At 45.1% G+C, this 12,343-nt stretch overlaps 2 protein-coding genes across 2 annotated transcripts in view; both read left to right on the forward strand.

The window, feature by feature from the left end:
- RNF43 (ring finger protein 43) overlaps window positions 1-6,360 on the forward strand; it is a 64,175-nt gene extending 57,815 nt beyond the window's left edge. Inside the window, exon 9 of the mRNA XM_056865581.1 lies at window positions 6,239-6,360. Within this exon, the coding sequence (XP_056721559.1) occupies window positions 6,239-6,360 (122 nt within the window). The remainder of the gene's footprint in view (window positions 1-6,238) is intronic.
- A 119-nt stretch (window positions 6,361-6,479) lies between these two features.
- On the forward strand, window positions 6,480-11,819 carry SUPT4H1 (SPT4 homolog, DSIF elongation factor subunit). The gene is made up of 5 exons (XM_056865455.1): window positions 6,480-6,562; window positions 9,043-9,149; window positions 9,371-9,426; window positions 10,783-10,836; window positions 11,719-11,819. The coding sequence occupies exons 1-5, from the start codon at window positions 6,494-6,496 to the stop codon at window positions 11,784-11,786; spliced, it is 354 nt and encodes a 117-aa protein (XP_056721433.1). The 5' UTR covers window positions 6,480-6,493; the 3' UTR covers window positions 11,787-11,819.
- The last annotated feature ends 524 nt before the right edge of the window (window positions 11,820-12,343 follow it).

Below are 12,343 nucleotides of genomic sequence, written 5' to 3' on the forward strand. Positions count from 1 at the left end.
TTCTTAAAGCGAGAACAATATTATTCTCTATAATGTGTGTGTGTGTGTGTGTGTTAAGTGCCTTCAAGTCGCTTCCGACTCATGGTGACCCTATGAATGAAAGTCCTCCAAAATGTCCTATCTTTGACAGCCTTGCTCAGATCTTGCAAACTAAAGGCTGTGGCTTCCTTTATTGAGTCCATCCATCTCTTGTTGGGTCTTCCTCTTTTCCTGCTGCCCTCAACTTTTCCTAGCATGACTGTCTTTTCCAGTGACTCGTCTTCTCATAATGTGACCAAAATTCGATAGCCTCCGTTTAGTTATTTTAGCTTCTAGGGTCAGTTCAGGATTGATTTGATCTATAACCCATTGATTTGTTTTTTTGATTCTCTATAATATAGCTCCATTATTGTACAAAAGTCAGGTTCCTCGCCAGGGCAACTGCAAGGCAGACAACATGACCCCATTGCAGTTTTATCCATAGGGTTTCCAACCTCCAGGTACTAGTTGGAGATCTCCTGTTACTACAGTTGATCTCCAGCCGATAGAGATCAATTCACCTGGAGAAAATGGGCGCTTTGGCAATTGGACTCTATGGCATTGAAGTCCCTCCCCTCCTCAACCCCACCCTCCTCAGGCTCTGACCCCAAAACCTCCCACCGGTGGCAAAGAGGGGCATGGCAACTCTATTTATACATGATCTATAAAAGATGAGGATGGCTTCTCATTGCGGAAACCTCTGTTCATATAGAAACCTGGCTGCTCACTTTACTTTTCTAAGGAGTGTAGTGGTGTAGTGGTTAAGAACGGTGGTTTGGAGCAGTGGACTCTGATCTGGAGAACCGGGTTTGATTCCCCACTCCTCCACATGAGTGGTCGAGGCTAATCTGGTGAACTGGATTTGTTTCCCCACTCCTACACACGGAGCCAGCTGGGTGACCTTGAGCAAGTCACACTCTCTCAGCCTCACCTACCTCACAGGGTGTCTGTTGTGGGGCGGGGAAGGGAAGGTGATTGCAAGCTGGTTTGAGTCTCCCTAAAGTGGTAGAGAAAGTCAGCCTATAAAAACCAACTGTCCTTCTTCTAATTGCAGGATCGAAAGAGGCTGTCCCAGATATATACGAACATTCGGTTTAACAGGAAGCGAACTTTGGGACCAGGAGAGAGACTCATGCCCTTTGGAAATCCCACGAGAAAGGACTTTCTTGCAAGTTATCGATGAATCCTGTTCCAATGGGGCGGCAGGCAGTCTTAAGAAGTACCCTGTCCGGTCGACCCCTGCCTCATCCTCACAAACTTGCCGTTACATCATGGCTGCGTTGAGCTCTTCCAGCCTGCCCAGCCCGTAATTCGTGTGCCAAACACAAGCTGCCAGTATTGTTTGCCAGTTGTCAGGAGTCGTTGTCTTGAAGGTGGTTCCAGTTTTTGGGGTGCAAGGGGCTTGCTACTCTTGTTCCTGGAGGAAGGAGCAACACTGTTCAACTTTTCCAGAAGGGGTAGAAATGCAGTGCGTCCGGGCCAGCCCATTTCTCCTCCCTTCGCAACGTCATGTCAACCCTAGCACTGCTTCTGGCTGTTCCTTGTATCCCTGACCACTAAAGGAGAAGTTTGGGAGAAACTGCCACTAAAAGTAGACAAGATATGACCTGTGTAGTTGAGGTCATGTGGACAGATGGGTCTATGCTGAGTTCTCTTTTGTCATCCTGGGGGTTGTGGGTCTGTTAGGGGAGGAAGCTTGGGCTTTTGAACAGAATTCTCAGTCCCCTTACCAAATTGTCTTCTCAGGATACCCTGGGAAGGAGAAAGTCATAGCAATAGAATGCTCATAAACTGGTAGTGTAGCTATGGCTTCAATTTCATCCTATATATAATGAATATGAACATAGTTAAGGTAGTCACCTGGGCAAGCACCGGGTCATTACTGACCCATGGGATGATGTCACATCACGACATTTACTAGGCAGACTATATTTATGGGGTGGTTTGCTATTGCCTTCCCTAGTGGTCTACAAGACAAGTACTCATTTTACCAACCTAGGAAGGATGGAAGGCTGAGTCAACCTTGAGCCGGCGACCTGAAACCGACTCAGGATTGAATTTAGGTTGTGAGCAGAGCTTCGACTGCAGTATACCGCTCTGCGCCACGGGGATCCTATAATGAATATTAATCACTGAAGAATTGCAGGGACTTTAATCCCACCGGTGAAAGTTTCTTGTGAAAAAAGGGAGGGCTGGATTCTGAACAAAATTATCAATTTCGACTGATCCCCACCCCCCGCCACAAACCCTGTCATGTTGTTCGTCACAGTTTCCGATCTCCGAAGAGCAGCATTTCATGGAGGGCAGCCATTAGAAGGAAGGGGCGGAAAGTTTCCATTCTGTAGATGGCAAATTTAGTCTGGATCCAACCCTAAATATGCAGTTTTCTTAGGGCTATAATCAGGAGGTAAAGATCCAACTTAAGCATGTGAGCAAGCATCAGATTAAAAGAAAATCAAAAGCAGTCTGAAGAAGAAGAGTTGGTTTTTATACCCCAGTTTTCTCTACCTTTTTAAGGAGACTCAAACTGGCTTACAATCGCCTTCCCTTCCCCTCCCCATAACAGACATCTTGTGAGGTAGGTGGGACTGAGAGAGTTCTGAGAGAACTGTGACTAGCCCAAAATCACCCAGCAGGCTTCATGTGGAAGAGTGGGGAATCAAACCCAGCTCTCCAGATTAGAGTCCGCCACTCTTAACCACTACACCACGCTGGCTCCCAGGGTTTTCTTCCCCCACTCCGACACACGTACATGTTTTAAAAAAGCAGAGAAAGCGTTCCATGAGTGACCGAAGATATATCTTAATAATGCAAGGCTTAGATGTGAGAATTAGGACCACCTCTGGAATTTAGACATCTCATACCCCCTGCCTGACCTTTTGGACATTACAGAGCAACCTGGGGAAACAGTAAGAACTGGACCATATGTGAGAACTGCTGGTATTCCTGTGATTGCGGCAGCTGGAAAAAAGTATTTGCTGACATAAAAAATAGCTGCTGTCTACGTGCAGTCCTTATTCAGGCTAACATTGTGGGGAAATGGACTGCGTGTACTGGCCCAAAGCGCATTATCGTGTGCGGCATGAGGTTTCCTAGGTGGCGGCTTATTCTGAAACTGCAGATACATAGAAAGCACGCCTTTGACCAGTTTCACAAGAACTGCCCTAGCCCTTTTTGAACCCAGTCCTGTGGAGTACTTCCAGTTCCAGTAGACAGATGTCAAAGCATCACATCTTGGGACGAAGCCTTGAATGGATTTTGGCAGAAGCTTCCAGCCCTCTTGGTTACGGGACGAGAAAAGAGTGGCCAGATAGACATTTCAAAGATAAGGGATGCATTAGAATTATGGGGCATGTTTTCCGTGGTGCAACCAATGCCTTCGTAGAGGGGTTCTGCGGGGAACGGTGTCTTCAGTTTCTGCTCTGCTGGTAGTATCTGTTGAATGGCGTGGGATTTAGAGCAAGGATGTCCTTGTTCTGATTTCTTTCAGAGTTCTAGCACTGGAAAATATTTCAGGAGGGGGATATGTGCCAATATAAAAAAGCAGAGCTCAGTACAATTTTTTAAAAATCATCTCTCAAAAGAAAATGTACAGCGTGAGTCTGGCGTCAGCTTTGTTTCCCTTGGAGTCCAAACAGACAAACTCATACTAAAAGAGGAGAAAATGAAGGCGCTTGGATCAAGAACCAAGTACCCCAAATGCATTCACTTACGTTCCAACCAAAATTATTCCAAATGGCAACATTTGTGACCAACAAGCAAACCATTTTGGTCAAAGGCTTGAATGTTAATGTATGAGTAACAGCTCTGCTTCCTTTGGCATCTTTCCATCAAATGCCTTCAACTGGTGCCTCTCTCTCTCTCTCTCTCTCTCTCTCTCTCTCTCTCTCTCTCTGCTCCTTCTTCCTGACAACCCTTTGAAATGTGAACAAGGATTTTATTTTTGTACTTTTTATTTCCTGAGTCTACTTTGGCGGCACTTAGGTACTTTTGTAAACCAAAAAAAAAAAAAGGAAAACTAAAAAAAAAAGAGAATAATCTTTATGTATATACATATGCAAAACTATATTTATATCTGAGAGACGGAGATTGTCCGAATGTGAGCACATGCTCAAAAACCTATTTATTTTGCTAATATATTTATCCATGTGTAAAGGTGGCTGTTTTGTTTTCTGTACAAAGTTATTGGCTGCCCAGGCTCAAGAGATGCTTCTTCCTCATTCATCAGAAATAAATTATTTTTAATCTCTGTACATTGGCTGGTAAGGTGAGAAAGGAGTCAAGGGGAGCTGGGTTAGGGTTTAGGGGGTGGGGCAGAATTGACAGGAGTTTCCTTCTCCAGATGCCTGGGTTTCAGTGCTATGAACGCCCCCAACCTGTTGCTAGTCTCTTCTCTTTTTATGGTTTCGAAGGCAGGAGGAGAGTTACATAATAATACTTATGTAGTAATAATAATATTATTATGCAATTATTATTATGTCATTATTATGTAGTTATTATTATTATTATTACGATGTGCCATGAAGTCGCAACCAACTCCTGGCAGCCCCACTACCATGGGTTTTCAAGGCAAGAGATGAGCAGAGGTGGTTTGCCATAGCTTTCCTCTGCATAGCAACCCCAGTTATCCTTGGTGGTCTCCCATCCAAGTACTGACCATGGCTCACCAGCTTAGCTTCCAAGCTTGGACAAGATCAGGCTAGGCTGGACGATTAGGCTGCTATTAGTGTTACATAGACACACCCCTCCCCATCTCAATGAGGTTTGCACACAAGACCTTTCCCTCTTATCGTACCACATGGATTGGTCTCTATTGCTGCTACCGTTCACTCAAAAACCCAGCCTCATGTGCCTTTGCTTTATGGTGGGCCGACTACTTATCAGAAGAATGGATGGATTGACCCTTCTCATCTTGAACCTGGAAGATATTTTTTTAAAAATAAATGGGAAGGATAAAATGGGAGTTAAGTGTTACTACTGAGGGAGGACTAGGATTTCATTTCACACCACACCATTATCACAACGATTAAGATTCCAAATACGTTTACCATCTGCTCAGAACATTTCAAATGGTCAAATCTTAACTCAGTGACATAACACCTTAGCTCGACCTCCAAAAGCCAGTCTCCGATTTGCAATGCTTCCAAGGCTAGGCTGACCCCAAATGGTTTTGTTGCCCACAGGGCAAGAGGGGTATCCCAGGATTCTTTGCAGTGCTGCAGTGGTGGGGCAGGAAGAAACTCATATTGCATTGTGAAGAATCGACTATTTTGTTTCAATTTTAACCTTTTGGACATAAAAATAGAATTTAAACATATGGACCCCCCCTCCCCCAATTATCAATCGATCTTTAAAGTATAAATTTGAACCAACGGGGATGTTTGTTTTAAAAGAAAAACAAAAGAAGTTTAAAAGAAGAAAAAAGAAGTTTAAATGGTTTAACATAATTTTTAAATTCTGGAAATGTCTTCCCCCAATTTGTGTGTGTGTTATGTGTGTTAAGTGCCTTCAAGTGGCTTCCAACTCATGGCGACCCTATGAATGAAAGTCCTCCAAAATGTCCTATCTTTGACAGCCTTGCTCAGATCTTGCAAATTGAAGGCTGTGGCTTCCTTTATTGAGTCCATCCATCTCTTGTTGGGTCTTCCACTTTCCCCCAATTTTTTTTTTTTTGCTGTGTGTGTGTAAGTGCCATCAAGTCGCTTCCAACTCATGGCGACCCTATGAATGAAAGTCCTCCAAAATGTCCTATCTTTGACAGCCTTGCTCAGATGTTGCAAATTGAGGGCTGTGGCTTCCTTTATTGAGTCAGTCCATCTCTTGTTGGGTCTTCCTCTTTTCCTGCTGCTCTCCACTTTTCCTAGCATGACTGTCTTTTCCAGTGACTCTTGTCGTCTCATGACATGACCAAAATACGACAGTCCCAGTTTAGTCATTTTAGCTTCTAGGGTCAGTTCAGTCTTGATTTGATCTATAACCCGCTGATTTGTTTTTTAGACCCATCTTTTTGTTGTCGTTGCTTTTTGATGAAGGAAAGCGACGGTTTAACCCTGAGGTTAATCCAGATTTCATTCTTTTTTGGGGGGGGGCGCGAAGTACTCCCATTATAACCCCCCACCCCCAAAAAACAACAACTGCGGAGAGGCGGAGCCTGCAACACCCCCGCGCCAGACAATCCCACGCCGTTGCTAGGCAACAGGCTCCTTTTATCGCCCGGCAGGCCTACACGAGCCAGAAGGCGCGCGCATGCGCGTTGAGCGCGGGGCGCTCGAACGAGCGCGGAAGAAGCGAGCGACGCAAGGGGCGCGAAGGGCCGAGCGGCTGCTTTTGAACCGGATGTAATCTGGGTCGCAGGGGAAGGAACCGGAAGTGATCGTTAGGGGAAGGGTGGTGGTGGTTGTTTTGGGTTTTTTTTTTATTATTATTTTAAAAGCAGCGTTTTCTCCTCGTCGTGTGTCGCCGGTGCGCGATCGCCATGGCGTTGGAGACCGTGCCCAAAGACCTGCGGCACTTGCGGGCCTGCTTGCTTTGCTCCCTTGTCAAGGTAGGGGAGGAAGGGTGGCTGACGGGCCGAGGCGGGCCTGTTTGTACAGCGTCTGGCACCGCGCTGGCTGTTGAGCGAGCTTCAACGAGAGGAGATGGAAGAGGCGCCCGACTCCTGAGAGGCTCAGTGCTTCTGTCTTTCTGAGGCTGCGACTATCTTGCAGGGTGGTTGTTAGGGCGAAACTTAACGCATAAATAAAACGTTGGAACTAGCAGAAATGGCTACACTTACGGCGTTAGTAAATCAAAAGGAGAATACAGAATTTGTGGGAGAATGGGCGGCATGGACAACGTATTGTCAAAATGAATTTAAATTGGGAAGTATTGAAGGTTATGTTTTGCTCTAATTCAATTGATTAAGGTAGAAATATTAATGATTTAGATTTTAAGAATTGTAATCCGATTTATATATGAAGTATTGAATTAGAAATTAAATGCAAAGTTGACAATAAAGTTATCAAAAAGATGGAGGAGGAGAGAGGGGAAGTCAACGTAAATATTTGAATTAATTAGTTGTATAGAACAGAAATATTTTTATATCATATAGTTATCTTAATGAATGATGGAAACTTCTGTAATATAAAAAACAATAAAAAATGTTATATAAAAAAAAGAAACTTAATGCATAGTTAAATTGGGGAAACTCCCTGCCCCAGGATGTGGTGATTGCTGCTGGCTTGGGCTTTAAGAGGGGAGTGGACGTATTCATGGCTACTAGTCAAAATGGATACTAGTCATGATGTAAACCTATTCTCTCCAGGATCAGAGGAGCACACCTATTATATTAGGTGCTGTGGAACCTAGGCAGTCATCTTGTTTGGGGGCTTCGTAGAGGCACCTGGTTGGCCACTGTGTGAATAGACTGATGGACCTGATGGGCCTTGGTCTGATCCAGTATGGCTCTTCTTATGGCTGCCAACTTGGAAGGTTCTAAGAGGGGAGTGGACATGTTCATGGAGGATGGCTATCCATGGCTACTAGTAAAAATGGATAGTAGTCACAATGCATACCTATTCCCTCCAGCATCAGAGGAGCATGCCCATTATATTAGGTGCTGTGGAACACAGGCAGGACAATGCTACTGCAGCTTTCTTGTTTGTGGGCTTCCTAGAGGCATCTGGTTGGCCACTGTGTGAACAGACTGCTGGACTTGATGGGCCTTGGTCTGATCCAGCAGGGCTTTTCTTATGGCTGCCAACTTGGAAGGCTTTAAGAGGGGAGTGGACATGTTCACGGAGGAGAGGGTTATCCATGGCTGCTAGTAAAAATGAATACTAGTCATGATGCCTACCTGTTCTGCCCAGAATCAGAGGAGCATGCCTATTATTTTGGGTGCGGTGGAACGCAGGCAGGATGGCGCTGCTGCAGTCATCTTGTTTGGGGGCTTCCTAGAGGCACCTGGTTGGCTCCTGTGCGAACAGACTGCTGGACTTGATGGGCCTGGGTCTGATCCAGCATGGCCTTTCTTATGTACTTATGAGGATGGGGAATTCCTGCCCTGAGCTACTTTCGAAGTATTTATTCATTTAAAATGTTTCCAATCCTGTTTTCTCCTACCATGAGACCAAGAGTGTCAGAATAGACTTCAAAACAATGATAATGCAGTAGCTGCACATTATCACCAGGTGTGGTGGAGCTGCCCTGTTGTGAAGCCTTTTTGGCAGAAAGATTAGTGATATCTTAATTGTGACTGGGCGGAGCAATGTATCATGTAAAATAAATGTTAATTTTGTTTGGCCAAATAGGAAAAGCATAGGTTAGAAACATGGTTAGTTAGGTACATTATAGTAATGGCCTGGTTGATTTCAGGAGGGAAAAGATGTAAACAAAGATATTACAGAAGTGTGACTAAGGAACGGCTGGTACAGAATTTGTTTGTAAAAACCAAGCAGATTCTTAGAGTTTATTTGTGTAAAGATGGAGACTGTTTATAAATTATTGGAAAGCCAGAGGAAGGGGTTAAAATTACGATATTGACTTACATTTAGGTTGCATGCATTTTTGATGTTACTGTTAAATAAGATATAAGTTAGTGAAGATATGACTAAGTATTTTTGACCCAGGGAATGTTAATTACAGTTTTTCTAGTATTGTTATTGTCATAGGAGACTGTAGGCTTAGGATTGAATAGTTACTTATAAAATAACTAATAATAAACCCTGCCACTATCCACCCTCAAATGCCCTTATTAAAAGATCTGCTTTACATTGCATATGGTGAGCTGAGAGAGAGCCTTGTGCAAGCCATGGGTTGGTTTCACACTTGTGTGATTAAGTGGGTTAGTTCCTTTTGAGAGGAACAGAACTAACTATCACTTTTGAACAGGCCCAGTTCAAGTTGTTGTGTGTGGCAGGGATAGGATTGGCTGCTCCTTGGCTGTCTTCTTTCTTTCAGTTGCTGTGCTGTATGGGCAGGGAGCAGAAACTAATTATCATTTTGGTTCCCTTTTCTGATCTTCTTCACTGCCTTCCTCTTCTCCAGACCATCGACCAGTTTGAGTTTGATGGCTGTGATAACTGCGACTCTTACCTACAGATGAAAGGGAACCGTGAGATGGTTTACGACTGCACCAGCTCATCCTTCGATGGGTAAGTGTGCCCGGAGCAACTTGGCCATTAGCATATTTGGCGTAGTCTGCATTACAGTGCGCAGTCAGGGGTCTTGTGTCTTTTGCTAGTGCTGGACCTAAAGGGCAGGATTTACTGATTACTGTCCTTATTCCAGCCATGAGTGCTAACCATTATGCCACTATCGGGGCGCATTCACCATTTCCCATGTTCATTCCTGAATGTCCTTTGTCCTCCTGCAGCATCATTGCGATGATGAGCCCCGAGGACAGCTGGGTCTCCAAATGGCAGCGAATCAGTAAGTCCCCTCCCCTCTTTAATTTATGTTCAGGATCCATTTTTATCTATCTATTTGGGAAGTTCTCTTAAGAAGGAAGCCAAGCCTTTCCTAATACATATCACTTGCCCTTGTGAGCAAAGGGGTTGTATTAACTTGTGGCATCGTGGCCGGTTCTGGATGCCTCAGTAGTTGTCTGGGAAAGTATTCTGCAGTTCCTCTCCTCGGTGGCAAGTCTTCCTTCTGCTTTATCAAAAAGGTTTATTCAGCATTCACAGCTTGCTCACCTTGCTCCTGTGACTGCATAACTTCCTTGTAAATTTCACGGAAACACACGGACTCAGATGTTTGTATATATGCATGCACACTGTCATATTTCTGAGCACGTTTTGTCATATGCAGGACTTGTGATTGTTGAAATGCTGTGTTAATAGAGACAAGCTGAATATCCCTTATTCAAAAATCTGACATCCAAAATCCAAAACTTTTTCAGCACCCACAAAAGGTAATGAAATGGCACGTGTGCCAGCTGGTTGCCCCAATGGCAGGTTCCCCACAATGCCCCACATGCACAAAATTATTTAAAATATTGTATAAAATTACCTTCAGGCTATGTGTAGAAGGAGCCCCGTGGCGCAGAGTGTTAAGCTGCAGTACTGCAGTCAAAAGCTCTGCTCACGACCTGAGTTCTATCCCGACGGAAGTCGGTTTCAGGTAGTTGGCTCAAGGTTGACTCAGCCTTCCATCCTTCCGAGGTCGGTGAAATGAGTACCCAGCTTGCTGGGGGTAAAGGGAAGACGACTGGGGAAGGCACTGGCAAACCACCCCGCAAACAAAGTCTGCCTTTGAAAATCGGGATGTGACGTCACCCCATGGGTCAGGAATGACCCAGTGCTTGCACAGGGGATCTTTACCTTACTGTATGTGTAGAAGGCATATATAAAACATAAATGAATTTTGTGTTTAGACTTGGGTCCCATCCCTAAGATACCTCATTATGTATATGCAAATATTAAAAAATCTGAAACACTTCTGGTCCCAAGCATTTTGGATAATCAATACTCAACCTGTATTTGCTAAACCTTAGAGTTGATTTTTACATCTTTGGCTTCATGTTTGCATTTGAAACAGCCTCTTTGTGTCTGTTTCACACCATTCAGTGTGGGGGGCTATCTGCCTTTATTCATTTCTGCAGCCTTTTTTTGTTTCTAAGAAGTTTAGCTTCTCGTTTATCATAACAGCATCCCTGTGAGTTAGATTGCCTCTGGTGCTTCATGGCTGGGTCGGATGGCTGGATTGCCCTTTTCAAAACCCAATCCGTCTAGTTATGTTGCTCCCTGCTTCACAGCCGTAACTCAAAATGTCCTCCCTTCTCAGGTAACTTCAAGCCTGGCGTCTACGCAGTGTCTGTGACTGGCCGTCTGCCCCAAGGTATTCTGTGTGGCTGTCTTTGGAAGGGCCAGGGAGTGGGAAATCTTGCCTGGCTGTCAAATAAACAAGCAGAGGCCTTGGACATTCAGGGCCCAATTTGCTACAGATCCAGGGCAAGGCTGGGGTATAACTCCTGAAAGGGTAGAGTGTGGGTGTATTTTAGGGTGCAGGGAAGCAGTATGACAATTTAGGAAAAGGAAGCACATGTAGCAATGATCAACAAAATACAGAATTTTATGGCACAAGATAGCCATGGCCTTAGATGGCCGTAAAAGGGGTTGTGTTGAATTCATGGAGGAGGGACAGGTCTGGCAATGGCTATTAGCCATTATACTTCAGTGGGACTTCACTATTCATAGGCAGCAGCCCACTGGACACCTTGTGCCGAAGGAAATCATCCGCTGAGGGCTGTTGCTTTCTTGCCACGCTCGTGGACTTCCAGGAGGCACCTGAACACCTGAAGCTGCCTTCCACTGAATCAGACACTTGGTCCATCAAAGTCAGCATTGTCAACTCAGACTGGCATTGGCTCTCCAGGGTCTCAGGCAGGGGTCTTTCACATCACCTACTTGCCTAGTCCCTTTAACTAGAGATGCCAGGGGTTGAACTTGGGACCTTCTGCCTGCCAAGCGGATGCTCTACCACTGAGCCACGGCCCCTCCCCAGCTGGCGAGCTGCTGCTGGAAACAGTGCTAGACTAGGGGGACCTTTTAGTCTGACCCAGCATAGTGCTGGCTTGCCCACACTGCTATCCTGGACCAGTGCGAGAGCTTAGTGTGGCAAGCTTTGGAAGTAACTGTTTCTTGTTCACGCAACAGGCTAACAGCAGCACTCATCCCTCCTTCCCTCCCCTTACAAACGTTTTGTTTTTCTTTGCTACAGGAATTGTGCGAGAGCTGAAGAGCCGCGGGGTGGCCTACAAGTCTCGTGACACAGCCATCAAGACCTAAGGAAGACGCTTGCGCCTCACAGACCTCCATTTCCATAGAGACGGTTGCATAGAGCTGCCCTAGCATTACGGAGCGGAAATGGGGATCATTTTATGAATGGGACTCGGTATGAATGAGAAGGACTCAAAAGGGTGACCTCATCACTATCTTGGTAGCTGAGCTGGACAGGGATTTCCTTGAGAGCCTGTAAGCAGGAGCAACTCCCAAGGGAATGGATGAGAAGCAAGTTCTATAAATATTTTAAATAAATTGTGTTACGGGATCAGAAAACTGCAATCTGCTTTTTGCTCTTAACAGGTTTTTCTACCTTCTGCGTGACTTAGCGCTGGAAGGTTTGGGGGTTCTGCTCAGCCTGTGGACTATAATTACCATGGGGTCACGTCACATCCTGATGTTTACTAGGCAGACTATGTTTACAGGGTGGTTTGCCACGGCCTTCCCGTCGTCTACACTTTACTCCCAGCAAGGGTACTCATTGTACCGATTTCGGAAGGATGGAAGGCTGAGTCAACCTTGAGCCAACTTCCGTTGGGATCGAACTCAAGTTGGGAGCAGAG

This window comes from Euleptes europaea, chromosome 19 (genome assembly GCF_029931775.1).
Source record: "Euleptes europaea isolate rEulEur1 chromosome 19, rEulEur1.hap1, whole genome shotgun sequence".
Classification (NCBI taxonomy): domain Eukaryota; kingdom Metazoa; phylum Chordata; class Lepidosauria; order Squamata; family Sphaerodactylidae; genus Euleptes; species Euleptes europaea.